The sequence below is a fragment of the Danio aesculapii genome, chromosome 18, assembly GCF_903798145.1.
Source record: "Danio aesculapii chromosome 18, fDanAes4.1, whole genome shotgun sequence".
Lineage (NCBI taxonomy): Eukaryota > Metazoa > Chordata > Actinopteri > Cypriniformes > Danionidae > Danio > Danio aesculapii.
The window spans coordinates 48,713,982-48,734,356 of NC_079452.1; the positions used below are offsets into that span (position 1 = coordinate 48,713,982).

A 20,375-nucleotide genomic window follows, 5' to 3' on the forward strand; every position below is an offset into this window, starting at 1 on the left:
GTTATAAAATAAGATGGGTTAACCGGTTAGTCCTGTTAAAAATAAAATAATAATAATAATAATAATTCACGACTTTGATGCGCATCTAGGAATTTATTCAGTAACACGTTATCAATCATAGTTTATCTCACTCGGTTGCGAACATACATTTTTCATTTTATGCTCATCTAGGAATTTTCATCCAGCATTGTTTTATGATAATCCAAAATGTGCATAAAAATAAGCAGATGAAAACATGGCTATAGACAAACACCACCGCACACCCCTAGATCACAGAAGTGTGAAAGTCCAAACTGAGAGAAATATTGCACACATGCATGTTTGGAAATGAGTAACTAACCTGCTGGAAGGCCTCGTTGAGCTGGCCCTGCTGTAGTAGCTGTAATATGCTGGCCTGCTGGGCCTGGTAGTCCAGATGAGCGGACGGGACGGGTGTTCCTGCGGCCGAGCGCATGGCCTGCATGATGCTGGAGGTGACAGCGGCCTGCTGCTCCTTCATGGCCAAACTCACCTCCCCCTTCACTATACGCTGCACTTGTGTCAGGATTGAGTCCTGCAGACTGCAGACACAACACACAGTTTAAGCCTAAGCACATGTGGCAAAAAAGGCATTTTTTAACATGCAATATTTAATAATGTAAAGGAGAACAGTCAATGATATTTGTCACTTCTGAATATTGTAGCGGCACTGGTAGACTGTTAGGAGTTGTGTTTTAGATGGCCAATGATGATTATTCTAAATGAAAAATTAATTCCACTGCAAAATAAAAGGTTTATTAATTTAGAAACAAGTATTAAATTGGGTTCCCAATTTAACAGCAGACTTTTTAAAGTTTTGTAATTCATACCGCCACCATATCTAGTGCCTTAAAAGTCCTTACTGCACTTAACGTTTCACTTCCACTTAATATTTACATTAAAATATCAGTGTAATGATGATGTTTTGAATGTGTAATTTTCAAAGATTTAGACCATTTTAAACAGTCATGTTCAAAGAACTTTAACAAAATTTGTTGAATTCAATACTGGTAAGATTCCAGCATTCTGAAATAATACATTATTTGCCATAGTTCTAGTACAAGATTTATATTTTGCAATTTTTAATTAAGATCATCTCTTTTTTAATTCTGTTTTTAACAGCAGCACAGTACAATTGTTGGAATGACACCATAAGCTAATTTTTTTCTAATTTAATTCAAGCACTTTAAGGACTAATGCTTGTTTTTAAAGGTGCTGCATGTAAGTGTTTGACTCTTCTAAAGCATAAAAATACCAGAAAACATTTGTAGATATTCAAGAAACATGCCAGGTGAACATTCTTGAGTATGTGAAAAACAATGCTGAAGTCAGATATTCCTGTTTTTGTTTTGGTCCCTTTAACCCGCCCAATACCAGTTTAGCCAATTATATTTCAGCACTCCGGGTTGCCTTAGTGGAAAACCGCACATTTCATTCATTCATTCAGAAAGGCTCTTAAAGCATGCATCTATGAACGAAAATGCAACCTCCGGTGGACAGTAGCAGACTCCGAAATGAGACGCAGATTCAGAGTTCCACATGAGTTTATTAATTAGCAAATAATATAAATATTATGAATGTAAACATTAGGTAAGCAGGTAACATTGTAACCCGGTGTCTTAACAACGCGTTACTTAAGGAGATTTGAAGCGATAAGCAATTTGGCTGTTTGCATCAGACGAAACATGCAAAAATTTAAATACAGCCATTCAGAAACGAAACGGTACGGTTTATAATCTAATAAATTAACACACATTAAACCACTTTAACATTATTAATTGCTGAATCAGTGATATGTGTTGGCATGCACTGAGTCACAGTTCTAAAGTTTTAAAGTTTTTTTTTTATTATTTTCAAGCTCAGAGATGAACTAACTTGCTGCTGCTTTCAGTAGTAAGGCAATTAATGTCATGTAAAATGGCATTTTAACTTACATTATTAGCATTTAACTCTGAATAAAGCACATGAGGTGTACCAGAGGTGAAAACTGTCAGATTTCTGCTATTTAGCTGCAAGAAATAAAAGCCGTTTCTAAAATATAAATTTCAGGTATTGGTTGGGACAAAAACTGCTTTTAGTATGAACAATATTCCTTCTATCGTGTGCTGCTGCTCTTTAATTAGAACACAACTTAAAAAAGCCTTTAGGCTCCATAGTCAGTCACGCTCCTGTTGGTGTCGTCAATCTGGCAACCTGTGCTTGTGTGTGTTTTGAATCAGGAATGCAATACCTAGTTCAACCACTGGGTGTCAAACTTGCATACTGCACCTTTAAGTACTTTCCATGCCTTGAATCCATATGTCTGAAATTCAAGTACTTAAGAAGCTTGGGAACTCTTATTACATTTAGGTCGCATTTACACTGCACTGTTCAAGTGACTCAATTCCGATTTTTTTCTCCCATGCAGCACAGATTGGATATGGCCCATGTACGTGTAAGCAGGAACAAATTCACATGGATTCCGATTTACTCAAATCAGATTCAGGCCTTGTTCATATGTGGAAATTTATCTAATATGAATCGGATCTGTGTTCTCATGTCTGCAGTGTAAGCAGGTAGATGGGATTTTCACCTGTCAAGGAGAGTCGCACGTCATTAAAAACCATAGCGAATGACGTCAAGTCTGACACTTTCTTTTCAGAACAGACTTCCGCAGAGTCCCAAACCTTAAATCTCATACACGAGGACTAAAACAGCTTTTATTTGGTCATATAGCACAGGTATTTAAGCATGTTAACAAGAGCGAGAGAGCGCAATGTCCGCCCCGTAACCAATATAAACTAATAGAAAACTAATGCATACATCACGTGCACAAAAATCACACCATTGACATGACATTAAGATGCCCAAAGGTTTAAAAAAAGCCTATATATCAAAAGAAGATGGACAAATGAGAACCTTTTTGTTATAAACAATAGTAAAACAGCTTGTCAAAAGTTGCGAACAGATTGCATACAGGAATATAGAAAAGAGCACTCTTTAATTATCAGTTGTTAGTCAGCGCCCGCTATTTTATTTTTCCTGGTCATTGCGCCTTTGCTGTGTGCTGTGTAAATGCAGACGATCGGATACGAGTCACTTTTAAATGATGTAAGCAGGTCATAAAAAAAAAAATCGGATTCAGTCACAAAATCGGAACTGACCATCAAGACCTGCAGTGTAAATGCAGCCTTAGACAGCTACTGCTCGTTTCTGAAACACTTCAATATTTATCAGTTTAAAGACGAAAACTGTGTTTAGTAAATACGGTAGTCAAAACCCATTACCTTGAACGTTATACAGAATAGTTTAAAATTACAAGTTGGCCACTGAAATTGAAGAATTGTGACTAGATAACTGCAATGTAAATGTCAAAATATTAATCAAATTAAGGATAAATACATATCTGATTTGAAAACCACAGGGAAGTAATCTCTACTTTCAGAGTTTAATATAACAAACTTTATATTGAAATTGTGTGAGAGGAAAACAAACCAGCTTTATTGACAGAAATTAAACCTGGGATTAGGCAACGTGCCACACATGCCACTCCATTTGCATGCGACTCAATGCGGAGCACCAAAAAATGCTTTCTCTGCATGAACTCCTAAATCAATCGCTTCCTTCATTAATGCTATAAAGTTTTCCATAAGGGGAGGCATACAAGGGGAAATAGTATGATTGCTGCATTCCTTCCTTGCATTGATTTCTGGCAAATATGGGGCAGGATTAGTGCCGTGTGTGTGAGTGGTGGTAAGCCTTACTTTCCGACAATCATGTGGAGCTGATGTTGGACGTCAGAGCTAACGCTGGCCGTCACTGTAGACGCCAGCTGGTCTTGTGAACTCTGAAGACTGTCAATCATCTGCTGTAACTGGCCAATGACAGGATCCCGTGCATCCTGGTCTCTCTGTTTCCTGTTTTTGATGTGCGTCTCCAACTGCTGGATGTCTGCAGGGGAACGTAAAGCAGTTTAAAGTAAATACTTAATGCATAGGAGTTTTGTTAATTAGCTGGCATTACAGATGTGCACAACCAGCCTGAGAGCATCCAACAATCTGCCAGATGTATTGTGTTGTGTGAATTCAAGCATCATTTTTATTATTTATATTATTATTTAGTTATTTATGAAATAATGCAAAAAAAAAAAAAACATTTAAAACATTCAGGCACATAGAATTGTACCATTTTAAACTTTTATATAAAATATTTTATTTAATTATTTATTCAATGAAGATGCTATGTAGTGCTATTTCACATTTTGATTATTTAATTTCTGTATTCATTAGTTCTTACCGAATAAGAGCTACTTAAGTCTTCAGGTGAAATTGTAATTATATCGCAAAATATATAGCAGGAAAAAAAACATCTTCAATGTCATTCCAACATCGTGCAGAAGTATTTTTAAAGGGTCACGAAACACCATAACACATTTTTTGAGATGCTGACAGTCATATATGTGTCCCACACTGCTAAAAACTTTATTAGCAGACCTATATTTCACAAAAAAGTGAAAATTGGTTGTTTTTGCGTTATTTCGAGCAAATTCGTTCTTCTGGTTTGAAACAAATTTTTTAAGCTGCGTCACGGCGATTAGATCTTTACAGTTTTTACAGTACGTTAAAGATCCGCTGTAAATGCTGCTCTCCGAGTGTAAACATGCAAACATCCTAATCAAACTATTACCGTCGTGCAGAATTTTAGCTGTATTTTGTGACAGGATACACACATGGCTTTCTGAAGCTATCTACTGAGCACATCCATGTTACAGAGTAATGGTTTTTTTTTCTCCCATACGACGTGCGGTAGGGTATCAAACATTCCATTAAAACTACACTCTTCCAGCAGTTCCTCGCATCCAAGATCTCGTTTGTCATGGGGGCATGCATGGAATGTTCCTGAATGAAAGTGAAAGTGCCAAATTGCAGTAAAAGTCGACAAATTAATAATTTGGCAAATTATTTGATTACTGATGTCTATGTAAACACAGTCAGTCTTTCTCCCCTGCGTCTGTGTTTGTTTTGCCTCTGTGAAAATCAGTGCGTGGCCAAACAGAAACTCCCATTTTTATGCAAAACCTTCCCTCTTTGCCTCCCCCGACACTCCACCTAAACAGAGCTGAGCACATCCACTTTCCTGACGTTTTTCAAACTAGAGGTGTGAAAGCACCCTGCTGAGACAGTTTCATGGCCCTTTAATAAATAGAAAGCAACTTGAATCATGCAGTTACACTTTTAAGTTGACTTGTTAAAAAAATACTAAGAATTTATGCTCCCCTGCTTCACTTGCAAAGGTTCTTACATTCGTTGGTTCCCTGTTTGAAGCTGTCATTGATTTGCTGAAACATGGACTGACAGCCTCTCTCAAACACAGGCAGGACAATGCTCTGGAAGGTCTCTTTGTAGGCTGCCTGAATAGGACCCTGCATGGCCTCTGCAGCAGCTCGACCAATGGCATCTGTAGTGTTCTGTGAACAGAAAAACAGGACAAAAACTTACATGAGTTTTCCTCGGTTTGTGCTTGTTCCAGACTCTGCGATAAATTATTTACTGCTACACTGGTGCACAGAAGTTGTTGCACTTCTTTGGACTGCCCAGGTTTTCAGAATTTCTTTCTACAGAAACATTCCTTCCAGATGGAAAGGTTTTTTTTTTCAGTCTTTGAAAAATAATAGCATAAATATCAGGTTTGGATCAAATGAAAAAAGTTCTTAAGTGTTTATTTTCGTACAAGCCACTGACCTTGGACTTAACAACTTTGGTGACATTTTCTTTGAGCACTCCTTCCACTGCAGTTAACTTGGCAGCAATGGTGCTGTTCATCTGGCCGGTCACAGGTTCGAGACTCTTCGATATGGCTGCAGAAAACAGAAATAATGTCACAAAGCTCTGCATAAGCCTCAAAATCAATAAAAGTGTCCATTCCAACAATTTCACAGACACAAAACCAGAGCAGAACGTTCTTTGATGTATTGAACTGTATGAGAAGAAAAAGCTCATCACATCAGCACTTACTCTGCGGGACGGTTTTCTTCATTTCTTCACGCAAAATTTTCTCAAGCCGGTTGCAGAGACTGTTGTTCAGAGTCTGGACTAGCTGCTGAACCAGCTGGTCCTGGAGCTGTTGGTTTCGACTTTGACCCTCGATCAGAATTCGCTCCATTCTTCTCTCTGCGTCACCAGCTTGTTAAGTTAACACCAAATTGTATGAACCTAACCAATCCAAAGTTTCATTAGTGTATACATATTAATGAACAAGACCATGAGATCATTGCAATTGTGTGCTGAGTTTTATAAATACACAAAAAGATATTTGGCTACTTAACGTTTAATTATACTGATAATAATATTAAGGACTGTTGTAAAGTATAATAATATAAAGTTAATGCAGAGTATAAGGTTTATGCTGGGATAAAGTTTATACTGCTATTAATAGTGCATTTAACTTGTAATATAGCGTGTATATTCTGTAGAAATTACAAAGGGCTAGTTCTCCAAAAAATTTTTATTACATAGTTATTTTATGAACGAGCACTCTTGACTGAGAAGAAAATGTTAAATAAAGTTGTCACACGCAAGTTTTCTCCTATCTTGAGAATATTCTGACTGAAGGCATATGGCATTTTGAGGATGTTTTTTTCTGCACTTTGATCGATTTGAGAGCATTACAGTCTATGAGCTCTCAGATTTCATCTAAAACATCTAAATGTGTGTGCCAAAAAAACAAACAAAGGTCTCAGGGGCTTGTAAAAATTTGAGGCGGAGTAATTTTAACAGAAATATTTGTGTGTGAACTAACCCTTTAATTTAGTTTATTCCACATTTAAAGAAAAAAATGAACGTGACAGGTGTAAGAACTATAAACAAAACATGAATATTACTTTTTAGTTCAGCCATCATGTCACAAGGAATGCTTTCAAGTATGCAATATATTAAACAAAATATTTGGTCTTGATTTTAGTCACGAATTTATCTTCACACAACATTAAATCTGAAAATAAGACAATTATTTTTAGGTGTAGTTTGTTTAATGCCCTATTACTACAACTCCACAATCATGTTGTTTAAATTACATTATAGCAAGCGTACGTGTTAAAATTAGCCTGAAAATTTGCACTTTTATTCACTACACATCTACACAAAAATGACATGTATTCACAACAATCCTTAATATTATTGTCAGTAAAATTCAAAGCTAAATGTAAAAGATTTTTTGTGAAAAAAAACATGTACTTGTTCATTTACTTTATTATTAATATTATTAACATCACTGGTGACTAATAACTAAGTTAATATTTTAAATTAAGTAATCATTTGTACTTGTTATAACTTTTAACTAATAGTTGACAGAGACAAGATGGGCCAAAAAAATAAAAGCGATACAGATGCCATAAATATCTATAACTCTATATATCATATACAGCACATATTCATTCATGCACGTATATAACTAGTTATATACATCAGTCTGTTCACTACTTACATTAGTGTGTTCACCCTTTCTAAAAGTGGACCCCTTGCTTCCATACAGCAGGCCATAGAAACGGTCACTTAAGTGGCATCTATATACACACAGTTGAAGTCAGAATTATTTGCCCCCTTTGAATTTTTTTTCATTTTTTCCAAATGATGTTTAACACAGCAAGGAAATTTTCACAGTATTTCTGATAATATTTTTTCTTCTGGAGAAAGTCTTATTTGTTTTATTTTGGCTAGAATAAAAGCATTTTAAAAAAATTTTTAAAGCCATTTTAAGGTCAATATTATTAGCCCCTTTAAGCAAAATTTTTTTTGATAGTCTACAGAACAAACCATCTTTATACAATTTCTTGCCTAATTACCCTAACCTGCCTAGTTAACCTAATTAACCTAGTTAAGCCTTTAAATGTTAATTTAAGCTGTATAGAAGTGTCTTGAAAAATATCTATTCAAATATTATTTACTGTCATCATGGCAAAGATAAAATAAATCAGTTATTAGAAATGAGTTAATAAAACTATTATGCTTAGAAATGTGTTGAAAAAAAAAATCTCTCCGTTAAACAAATATTGGGGAAAAAAATAAACGGGGGCTAATAATTCTGACTTCAACTGTACATACTATATATATGAGCACTTTTGTTTCTTTCTCATGCTCAAATTAAACTTGCTATAGTGTTCAAGCCAGCCAGAGTCTCCCTCTAGTGGAAGGATACGTTCTTGTTCTTGCTGAGCCAACATGGCATGCTCGATGTGAGCCATGATGGAGCTCTGCACTGCATCCATGTGACTGGTGACTCTCTGCAAAAGATCCAGCTGGTTCTGTCGGAGCTCTGCGATCTCCCTCTGCTGGCTCCGCAGCATCTGCAGGAGCTCGTCCTGTACCTCTGTGCTCATCTGAAGACACAACAGCACATTTAGTCCTCACCGGACTCCTGGGAATGCTTAAGTGACGTCAAGACAGTTCAAGTAGTATAAACAACACTCGTACTACTGAGCTGGTCATGTTATTCTTGTATTCTGTCGCCGCTGCATTAATGTTTTATTTATATGATGAGTCACACTGACTAGACAGAAAACAAGCATTCATGCATTTTGATTGGTTTATAGCCATACAAATGCATTCGGATGGTGATGCAGAGGATCAACGGACTTACCTGGCTTTCAATCTGTCTAGATTGCGAGGATTCTCTGGAAAGGAAGAAAAACAAAGATGATTAATAAGATTATATGACAGAAGGGACTCCACCGATCCCACATTAAAGACTATAAACATAAATAGAAGGAAGATTTCCATGGCAAATAGGGGAGCTCACTCACCCTTCATCTTTCTTGCTCTTCCGTTTGAGCTTAGGGGAGCTCCGGGGCGATGTTTTCCAGTCCTTTACAGGCAGTCTGTGAGAGGAACGAGGGCCACAGTTCCCTGAGGACGAGGCCAGACTAGCAACCTCATCATCATGATCACTGCCAATCACAAGAGGTGAAGACAATAAATAAAAAAAAGGCTAAACAGCAGCAAATGTATTAATCAAGGGACTATAGAAGTCTGATAAACAACACAGCCACCTTACTTGAATATTCAGATTCATTTTGTCACAATTTGATGAGTCAGACTTTCTCAGACATGTCTGGACATGTCTACTAACTAACGCAGAGTTCAGACTGCATGATTTTAACCATGATTTTGACTCGCCGACAGGTTTTAAGAAATCGCCAACAAATGCCTGAAATCACAGGTAAATCAGTGCTCGTTCACGCGAGCGACAATCACACAGTATGAACTATCAAGGACGCAATATGACAGCATCGCCGATGAGTCGCAATATTTGGCATGCTGCATATCTTGACCTGTCAGCGATTCAAATCGTGCCCTTGTCCTTGATTTAAATTGCTTAAAATCACATTGCTGACACAGCAAAGGTTGAACTATCATTCTGACAATTTAACTGAAATCATGTAATGTTACAGCTCCTAATTAATGACCAGTCAACCAGTAAGACATTTATTTCAGTTGCCACTAATGTTAATTTATATCTTGAACCCTGTTTTAGTCCACACACCAGATAGTTCTTCTAATAAAGCTCCTAAATTGAAATTCAAGGAATGCAGAGCTTCCTAAAGTGCTTGTATAACACGACAAAATAAAAAATATTAAAGGTAAAGTGCCTTAAAGTTATGTTTTTTCAGATATTGCCTTTCATGCAGTGCGTCAAAGCTATGTCAAGTTGTCAAAAAATAAATACATAAATAAATAAACTGCCTGAAATAAGTAGTCCAGAATTCCAACTTTACAGGTTCTGTAATAAATGTACATAATGCCAGACTTTAACTGGCTTACAAATATTGCAACTGAGGCCTGGAAGAGTTTCGCTTGTGTTGTGGACATGTCAAGAAAACGTTAAGATATGAGCAGAAGAACAGAAGAATTGTAGACTCCAGAATGTAAAGGTTTACCTTTGCTCCGCACTTGCATCTTGACTGTCGTTCTGAGTGAGGTGATATGTGCGTCTATGGTAGGGGGAAGAAATGTGCCTGTCTTTTATTTCCTCCCTTGAGCTGAAAAAACAAAACAAAAAACATTATAGTGTTGTACCTTCAAGAATTATAACTGTTCAAAATTTATTATACTACATAAACAGATCATAAAAGTTACAAATGAGCATTATTGAATGCAAAATATTATATGAATAATACATAACTAGAATAAAACATGAATAAAACAACTAGAAAATTCTCAGTTTCTTTGAAATTATTAGGAATGTGTTGAAGTAAAATATTGAAGTCAATATTTCAAATAAATATTAGCATTAGGAACTTATGTTGTTAAAAATGACTACTGGAGGCTGTTCCATAAACCAAGCTTAGAGAAAAAGCCAAGCTTATTTTGTTAAGTCAGATTTATTAATGGTGGATTCTGTTTCATAAATCAAATTTATGATAGTTCAAACTCAGTTACTCTGGCAACTATGCTGGGAAACTAGCCTGGGGTCCGTTTTTTGTACCTCGCTTAAATGATCTAAGATGATATGGCAGATCCTGGATCTGTTAACCTTGATAACAGATCTTTGGCTAATTTGCTTCTTCAAACAAGTTCATGAATCAGATTAAAATGTCAGTATGAACTGATCTGAGATCTGTGTGTGTTGTGAAGGACAGATCTATCGATCCTGGAAATCATGATCAGCAATGCAACGATTGGCTGACAGCACAGCAGCGTAATGACATCATCTGATTAATATTCAAATCTCCATGTGAGCAAAATTACATAAAATTGGTAGTAAACGGTTTGTTAAATACGTTACGCAATTACTTTCCTCATTTGTTGTGGACTGCATGCTTTACACTTTTATGCATCAAGAGTATTTAGCAATTTATTTCATATTTCATGGTTTCATTAATCAGTGTAAAGATGTTTAAATTAATTTTGCATGAACAAAAAAATTTTGATATTAGTAAAGGTGTCTGCACCTTTTGTGAAGCTTCAAATCACCGTCATATTAACTATCAAAACATGTTTATGACTGCATAAATGTATTGTTCCTTTAAAAAACAAAAGTTGCATATTGTGCATGTCTAATACCATACACAAATTGTACTAAAGCGATTGTAGGCGTTTATATCTAAAAAGTTCATATCAATAAACTTTCTCTTTGAACCACCTGGTGGCAGTCTTTGTACTTATTTTGGAGTGCAGATTGCATAAAGTTTTATTAATATACATATATAGAAAGAAAATTTCAGAATTAGGGACATACTTTCAGTATTACCTTTGCTTGCAATGACCCGATCTAACGCAGTTTACATGAAATGAGCCTGCTTCCGAGCAGGTTTGAGCTACCAGAACTGTTGCTTTGACAACAACTCTCCGATGAGTTTTGAAGAACGAAACAATCCTGGATCATGTCAAATCACCAATAACCAAATCCAGCTAACTTGGTAATTCACGTACAAAGAACACACCCCTGGTCCGGGCCAGGTTAACTCTCAGGTGAAGTCTTTAGTTTAGCTTAATCAAAGTAATGCCATTTTATTTAACTTAACCTCTTAATAATGATTAAAACCTTATAGTCAGTTAATAGTAAAAAAAAAAAAAAATTATATATATATATATATATATATATATATATATATATATATATATATATATATATATATATATATATATATATATATATATATATATATATATATATATATATATATATATATATATATATATATATAAAGCATCCTGTAGAAAATATTAATTTAAAAGAGAGATCTCTGAGGGAGATCTGTGATAAAATGGCTATTTAAATAATATTAAGAAAGCACTGACTGATATAACGAAGTAAGTTACATTTCTCTAAAGAATGACTTTAAAGCCGGAGTGGAATAATCGGTAGATGGATTCGGGCCGAGCAGTAGCCTCACTTTAATATAATTAATATAATTCTGTCATATGTCATACAACTGCTTTTTTAGGATGGATCTCTGCTGTAAATAATTTGGAATCTAAAATATTCAATAAAAGAAAAACATAAATAAAGTAAACCCTAACATCTGTTTTGTTATTACAGGAAATACGTCTTTCTTCTGAAGTTTAAACACTGGTACCGTCTAAAAATGAACAAATATGTTTGAAAACATGGCATCTCTTTTGAAACGTACTAAAAAAATGCTTTATAAAAGCTGCTAAAATGACTAAAATTGTATTAAATATGAAAAATGTCATCAGTTGTTAAATGCATAACTATAAATAAGACAAAATAATCTGTAATATACCCACACAAAAATAAAATTCCATATATTATAGTATAGCGCTGGCACTCACCAGTCTCCTAAACCGTTGTCTCTCAGGCTGTTGCGTGTTTCTCGTGTGATATCAGGAGCAGCAGGCCACGCGTGGTTCACACTGCTGTCAGAACAGGATCCTCCGGCTGCTCCGGCGTTCTCCTGTGAGAGAGCAGTCTCCAGCAGGGACGGTGTGTTACTGAGTCTCTGCTCTCCATCCACAGATGCTGCACCCAATTCAAGAGGCAACAAACTGTGCTCAGCGCTGCTCCGGGCCCTTGGAGACAGCAGGTGGAGGATTGATGCGGCCGATGCCATGCTGTCAGAGTGCAGGACGGGGCCCGAATCAGCATTGGCACTGGACAGTCCCCTCTGCAGCGTCTCGGAGGCAATCTCGGGTATGTCCTGGGACATTGCAGTAGAGGCTGAGGAGATGACATCCGGAGAGCGAGCTCTTGTCGGAGACGCCTGTGGGACAACCATGGGATCTATTGCCTGGAGATCTAAAGCGAGAGGAGGGTTTGGAGGGGAAACCTGCGGAGGAGGAGATGGGAAATAAGGGAGGGGTAGTCGGTGAGAATAAGGAGCAGCTTCACACAGCAGAGAGGCTTCTTGAAGGAGAGATGAAGAGAGAACCAGTGGGGGAGCGAAAGCCTAACCAGATGGGGATTTTAAATGAAAGAGGGGGATAGAGGGATGCCAGATAAACAGAAGAATTGGTAAATGAGTTGGAATCAAAGGATTGACAGTTTATACCATGGAAATCTGATCTGATCAGATCAACACACTACAGTAATGACATAAGCACTTGCACTTGAGAGTCAATATTAATTATTAGAGATGGCCAAAGACTCCAAAAGTAATGTAATATAATACTAAAGCCATTAAATGAAATCACAGAGAGAGAAAGAGAAAGAGACAGAAAGTTTTAAATTTATTGCCATATCAGCTTCTCTGGCAATTTCATGGCAAAATCCCGATCAAATTTACAACATAATAAATATCACCTTTCTATATACATTAAAAAAAAATAAAAATGACATCAGCAACCAATGATACACAAGATAACAAATCTAAAACAGTTTGTTTAATTTTGATTAAAATTCACAGGATTCACAGTTACAAATATTTCTTTAAAATCTCTAGATAAAAATCATTCACTGATAACGTTAAAAATAGGAGATTGTAACTATTTATACGTTTAACAGTTTGGTTTATGTTGCAACACTGACATTTTAGTAAATGTCCATGTGTGAGTCTTGTGTCCCATTATATGATATTATATGTCAATGGCACACTTGGACAACACTTGTTTATGTAATAACAAAGCTCTTAGCCTTTTTATCTTGCTTCATTTCAATTACATAACCAAAATGCAAAAGTTTAATATTTAAAAGTAAAAGAAAAATTACTTGACATATTATCAATGTTTCTGTAACAATACTCTACTAACAATATTAACACTAACTGAATTAAAGGGATAATTCAACCTTTTTTGTATTCAAATTTACTCAGCCTCTACTAGCACTAAATACAGTTTTTTTTTTTTTGTGAAACAATAGAAAATATTTTAAAGAACGCTGGAAACCAAACCTAAAGGTTTTAGTAAATGGTGAGCAACCTTTTCCTTTTGAGTGAACTATCAATTTAATGCATCTTTAATCAGACCCCCTAGTCTTTCGCAATTCCGCGATCGCTGAATCCAACAAAACAAAAAAAAAAAATTATCAAACATATTTTATATATATATATATATATATATATATATATATATATATATATATATATATATATATATATATATATATATATATAAATAAATAAATATATATAAAAAGTCATTTTTAATAAAAAAAATTTTAATTAAAAATAAATAAATAATAAAAAAGCAGGAAGGTAGATCACCAGGCAACCTCTTTCTTACAATAAAACAAAGATAGAACTTACTGAACATCACTATATTGCAACATTGAGTATGACAATTCCTTTAGTACCTGGATGTTTTCCCCAAGGCCTGAGATGAGTATGGAGTTGGATCTTGGACTGCCTGCATTGGCAAAACTGCTGTTGCCACATTCAACAGAAATTTTAGGGCTCTGGGTCAGATCATCTCCACCTCTGAAAAAATAAATATTGCATTATGAGTGCAGGAGATTTTTACAGATTTTCACTGCACTGATTTAATTGAGTACATCCAAAATTGCAAACTTCCCTACTATATAGATCATGAAATATGACAGTCGAATAGTAGGTCCAAATTCCAAATATTCAATAAGCAGTAGGTGAGAAGAAGCTGGGATGACCTACTAATTTCTAGTCTACTTTGCGTTCCTACAAGACTCTGAAGTGCACATCTAATGAACACTTTATACACTTACCATGAGGCCATAATTTATAATGGAAATTAAGTGACAAAAATGAAACTGGCAGGTCAAGTGAAAGTCAACACAGTGGATGTAGTTTGTAGCAAATACACACCGAGAACATACTTCTCTAACAGTAGAAGTTCAAATTAAAATGTAGCTCCTACTCTGACCTTGTACAAATTTGGACACTACGATATTTCATGAGATCCAAAAGTCTCAAACCAGTTTTACTTTGACAACAATTTGTTAAATACACCACCTTGCACCGCTGTCTGAGCTGCTCATGGCCGTGACGATGGTCAGACTGCTAGCACTGCTGCCAGGAGAAGCGGGCATCTGAAAAAACAAGAGCCATGATGAATGCAGCCATCACTGAAGAGACCGAAAGGATGACCCTGAGACGGTAAAAGCTTACAGAGGCGCTGGGTGTCATGAAGGCATCCGGGGTCATGAGTTTGGGCAAGGCTGATGGGGCTGGACTCATGAAGTCAGCTGGACTTGGAAGAGGCAGAATCTTACTCAGGTCATTTTGTGAACCACTGTCGCCAGACTCCTTGTCAGAGCTCATTGCCTCCACATTCAGATCAGCCAGCGGGTCAGAAAAACCTGGATAATACAAAACAAAATAAACATATAAATACATACATACCCAATAACACAAAATTACTCCTACATACTTTTTTGCAGTATTAATATGTGAATTTTTTAATTTTAACATTAAAGGGTTTTTTTTTTATTCATTAAATGATTTTAGCGTACCTTTAAACAACTAAATCTCAGAATTAAATAATTAAATTTCTGATTATTGCTTTTACAAAAATTCAAACACAACCTCTGGTAAAATATTATTTGTCATATCACTTTAGATTCAGCATTGGGAATCTAGGGAACATAAATATAAACATATATATCTTCATACTCACTGAAACCATCCTGTGACCCAGACTGAGGCATGAAGAGTGAAGATGAGTCCCCCTGATTGGGCTGAAACCAGATCTGCACATCCTGTAGTGATCTGTGTCATAAGAAAGTTACAACAATAAATATTAAACGCTACACATTTTGAATTCAAACTTTATATCGGTAGTTGTTAGATCTGAATATCTCACTTTGTATGCACACAGTAGAGTTTAATCTGGATTCCTGATCTGGACTCGGAGGCTCCCTGGTTTCCTTCTGTGAGAAGATATTAAACCACAAAAAGAATCATTAGAATGCATCACTCCAACGTGAAGCTAACATGAAAAGAAAGAGAAAACCAACCTGTTGTCATGCTTTCGCTTTCCTCTTCAGGCAGGACCTCAGTATGGCGCAGGCGGGCACGAGAAACATCCTGAACACCGAAGCTGAGCACAGGGTGTGTGAGCAGAAACTCTGAGACTGCAGTGAAACTGGCACGACCTTTCTCTTGATCCTGCAGCAGCTCCATGACATACAATACCTTCATATCAAACACGAACACACAGCAGAATCAGCTGCTAAGAAACCACTAGCGCCTACTTTAATAACAACACTGGCCTAAACTCAAGAGGCCTGTTTAAAAAGCCAAATGCTGGATCTGGCTAACTGACCATGTGTTTAATTTGCTGTTATACTTCATGCATGACTTTCTATCAAAATACTATCAACATTTCTGAAATTCCCAAAACTTAAGGCAGATCTACTGTAAAGATCTAATTTAGAAAGCCTACAATTCACTGCTTTGTCCTTTTTGATTGTCTAACCAAAATTAAGCATTTTCATTTTTGAAGGCCTGTTTTTAAAACTTATTCTACAACACAGTGTACAGACTTCCTACAGAGAACGCAACCTGCACAAAAATTATTATTAGTACATTCAAATTAACCCTATAAAACAACCATAAGAAAGAGACCAATAAAGAAGGCCATACAATTGCAGTTATTCATTATTAATATGGATCTGAATTCTGATCCATAATTTAAAGGGTCAAGAAACACCAAAACAGATTTGAGATGTTGACAGTCATTTGTGTCCCACATTGCTAAAAACACTATTAAGACACATATATTTAGCTAACAAGGGAAAATTGGTTGTTTTGCGTTGTTTAGAGCAAATTCTTTTTCCCGGTTTAAAAAGAGATTTTGAAGCAACGTCACGGCGATGAGATCATTGTGTAAATTCCAGCATGGAGAGTGGATGTCTGTACTGGTTGGTACAAAGTAACGTCAGTGAGTTTTCAGCCCATTTGTTCATTAATTCATGAAAAACACTTGGTTTGAACCAATAAGCGCTCTCTATTTTGAATGAGAACTTCATTCATATGCATGACATAGCTTCGAAGACTCCATGGTTTCCGCTATATTCATTCTTCCATGGCGGGCCGCCACGCCAAGATTCATCCCGCCACGGCTACATTACAGCTTCTCATTCAAAACATTCTATTTTTTAAATAGCGGGTGATAAATCGCACCAAAACATATTAAAAGGTAAGTGAATTATAACAGCATGAACTTTTCTGTAACAGTAGTAGTGCTGTGCGTCATTTGTTTAACCCTTTAAGGTTACGTGCTGACTGACTGACTGGCTGACTGTGACAGGTGCGTGATGCGTGAGGCCAGCAAACGCGACGTATAGCCGTTTTACTTTATTTCAGGATGCATTAATAACTGAGGCATTCATAAATATTCCTAGCAAATCTAATAAATGCTGGAGACATACTCGTTACATAAACGCACTAAATCGCACCTCAGCAGCGTTTATTTGAGAGCGCACAAGAAGATCTGCGCGCTCTTAAAGCGGCTTATATTTGAGGGGGCATGAAAGCAGTTTTGTGCACGAGCAGAAAAAAATCGGCGCGCAAGCAAAAAGATCCGCATGCTCGTAGGCTATTACATAAATGCGATCTCGACTTCTAATACTGCGCTCACGACATTTGTCATTGAAATAACGTAGTTGGTAGATCTGTGTAAAAAAGGCCTGCCGCCACAGCTGGAAAAAATCCTAGAGGAAACACTGGACTCTTTTTACCCGTTACAGTGTTCAGAGAGATGCCATGTTTTGTTGCCAACCGTATTTCAAACAAGTCCTAGAATAATTGTTTGGAGACATGAATCGTCAGTGTTGCGTTTATAAGTGTGCCGCAACAAGGGTTTTGGTTCCATTTGCCCATGATGTGAGCACCTCTTGCATGAGTACCCAAGCAGTTGGATTACAGTGTTCTGCTAACACGCAACAAAAATATGTTTGTAAGGAACATTTTTTTACATGAGAGCTTTTTTCGAATCTGGAAACGGTGAAATCTGGATTTGCCGCTCGTCTCCTTTTAGGCTGCATTTACACTGCAGGTCTTGATGGTCAATTCCGATTTTGTGACTGAATCCGATTTTTTTTATGACCTGCTTACATAATTTAAAAGTGACTCGTATCCGATCGTCTGCATTTACACAGCACATGGCAAAGGCACAATGACCAGGAAAAATAAAATAGCGGGCGCTGACTAACAACTAATAATTAAAGAGTGCTCTTTCTCTATTTCTGTATGCAATCTGTTCGCAGCTTTTGACAAGCTGTTTTACTATAGTTTATGACAGAAAGGTTCTAATTTGTCCATCTTCTTTTGATATATAGACTTTTTTAAACCAGTAGACATCTTAATGTCATGTCCATGGCGTGATTTATGCACGTGATGTATGCACTAGTTTTATATTAGTTTATATTGGTTACGTGGCGGACATTGCGCTCTCTCGCTCTTGTTAACATGCTTAAATACCTGTGCTTTATGACAATATAAAAGCTGTTTTAGTCCTCGTTTATGAGATTTAAGGTTTGGGACTCTGCTGAAGTCTGTTCTGAAAGAAAGTGTCAGACTTGACGTCATTCGCTACGGTTTTTAATGACGCATGACTCGCATTGACAGGTGAAAATCTGATCTACCTGCTTACACTGCAGACACGAGGCACAGATCGATTCATATTGGATAAATTTCAACATATAAACAAGGCCTTAATCTGATTTGTTTAAATCGGAATCCATGTGATTTGTTGGGCCATATCCGATCTGTGCCGCATGGGAGAAAAATAAATAAATTTAAAAATTCGGAATTGAGTCACTTGAACAGTGCAGTGTAAATGCGGCCTTATATAAAAGATGCGGTTCCAGTTGGTGTTGCTTGTCCTGTCTCTACAGATTTGGTAAGTGGGTGAACAATGTTCTTTGTTTATGTTTATTCAGATGGCATAGTTAGTTATTATCGTCAACAGTACTCTTCAGTTTTTAATGACATACCTTTGTCAAAATGGTTTAATTTACAGTAATATCACTACAATATTATGGACTGAAAATCCTCCACCTCCCCACAGCTCTCAGATCTGCTGTAAATGTTGCTCTCCAAATCACTGTCTATCTCCCCTGCGTCTGTGTTTGTGTTGCCGCTGTGAAAATCAGCTGTAGTGCATGTAATGAAACTCCCCTTTTCATTCAAACCCTTCCCTCTTTCACCACTCCACACTCCCACCTAAACAAAGCTGGACTCACCCACTTCCCTGACTTTTTTCAAACTAGAAGTGTGAAAACACCCTGCCAAGAAAGGGGGGTTTCATGGCCCTTTAAAGCATTAACAAAAAACTCTAACGGTTTCCATTGAAGAAAGAAAATCAAACATGTTTGGAATGTCACAGCACTGAGTAAGCTAAACATGCATTCGGAAATCTAAAAAAAGGTCTGACCTTCCTTTGAACATCACTAAGAATGAGAACTAATTAAAAGCTAAGAATTATATTAATATGCAGTCCAGTCTGTGATGTCTTGTATGCTAGTATTTATTTAGATCTTTAAATTAAAGCATTAACAAAAAATGGTTTCTATTGAAGAAAGAAAAATCTAACATATTTGGAATGTCATAGCAGTGAGTAAGAAAAAAAATAATGAGTCTGACCTTCCTTTGAACATCACTAAGAATGAGAAACTCTGCAGAAAGGTCCAAACTGGCCTTCAGGCTGGGTAGTACACTGCAGTTAAACGGATCTGGAGAAAACCTAGAGCAAACAAATGAAAACTCTCATAATATTAATATCAGCTCATTTCATTAATCCTTTGGAAACAAACTGTTACGATTGAGCTTCAACTATACCAAATAACACTGCTGAGGCCATATCTAACAGACTAATAAACATTCCTCTATTGTTTTGCATGAGAAATAAACAGACCTGATGGTTTGCAAGCAGGTCCATGATACTGTGCACCACATCTTCAGCTCCTGGTTCTGATCAGCTCCAGTAATCAGAAAGCGCCAGAATGGGACGCTTTAGGAAAAAAAACAAATAGTTGAGCATTTGTCTGAGATCTTCAAATTCAAAGGCAGCTGTACAAGTCAAGACAACTCAAAGACGGATCAAAACCCAGTGTCGGATTGCATGATGACTTGAGATGCTGACAAAACCTTTTAATTGTGATCACAGAAGATTAAGTGAACTTGATACTCACTCTGGATCTTGCTTCTTGTGGTTGTCACAAAACAGCAGGCAAGATAGAGGCTGTCCATTATGCGGCTGCCATTCATGCAGGCATCTAGAAAAAAACACGGGAATTCATTTATTAATTTTTTTTTTTTTTTTTTACAAGACTGCAGGTTATTTTATGATGGCTTCAGAAAAAATATGATTGTGTAATTGTCAAAAATACAATTAGACTTGAATTCAAGACTTTTGCAAGGTACTTCTAATCATTCAATGTCAATCATATCTTCTAATTAAAAGCATAATCATTTGATTTATAGTTTAACTAATAAACTATAAATAAAGTAC

General features: G+C 36.4%; 1 protein-coding gene across 4 annotated transcripts in view; it reads right to left on the bottom strand.

Moving 5' to 3' along the window:
- Nucleotides 1–20,375, bottom strand: part of edc4 (enhancer of mRNA decapping 4) — a 47,222-nt gene that overhangs the window by 18,112 nt on the left and 8,735 nt on the right. For 2 of the 4 annotated variants that reach the window (XM_056478073.1, XM_056478072.1), the window contains 19 exons: nt 20,056–20,139; nt 19,779–19,874; nt 19,508–19,607; nt 15,877–16,054; nt 15,723–15,789; nt 15,537–15,628; nt 15,029–15,219; nt 14,873–14,949; nt 14,242–14,365; nt 12,288–12,781; nt 9,929–10,030; nt 8,795–8,938; nt 8,632–8,665; nt 8,191–8,371; nt 6,012–6,167; nt 5,739–5,854; nt 5,299–5,464; nt 3,762–3,948; nt 341–560 (listed from right to left, as the gene is read on the bottom strand). In XM_056478073.1, coding sequence (XP_056334048.1) covers nt 341–560; nt 3,762–3,948; nt 5,299–5,464; nt 5,739–5,854; nt 6,012–6,167; nt 8,191–8,371; nt 8,632–8,665; nt 8,795–8,938; nt 9,929–10,030; nt 12,288–12,781; nt 14,242–14,365; nt 14,873–14,949; nt 15,029–15,219; nt 15,537–15,628; nt 15,723–15,789; nt 15,877–16,054; nt 19,508–19,607; nt 19,779–19,874; nt 20,056–20,139 — 2,809 coding nt within the window. Of the gene's footprint in view, nt 1–340; nt 561–3,761; nt 3,949–5,298; nt 5,465–5,738; nt 5,855–6,011; nt 6,168–8,190; nt 8,372–8,631; nt 8,666–8,794; nt 8,939–9,928; nt 10,031–12,287; nt 12,902–14,241; nt 14,366–14,872; nt 14,950–15,028; nt 15,220–15,536; nt 15,629–15,722; nt 15,790–15,876; nt 16,055–19,507; nt 19,608–19,778; nt 19,875–20,055; nt 20,140–20,375 lie in introns of all 4 variants that reach the window. The other 2 variants (XM_056478071.1, XM_056478070.1) reach the window with 1 other exon arrangement.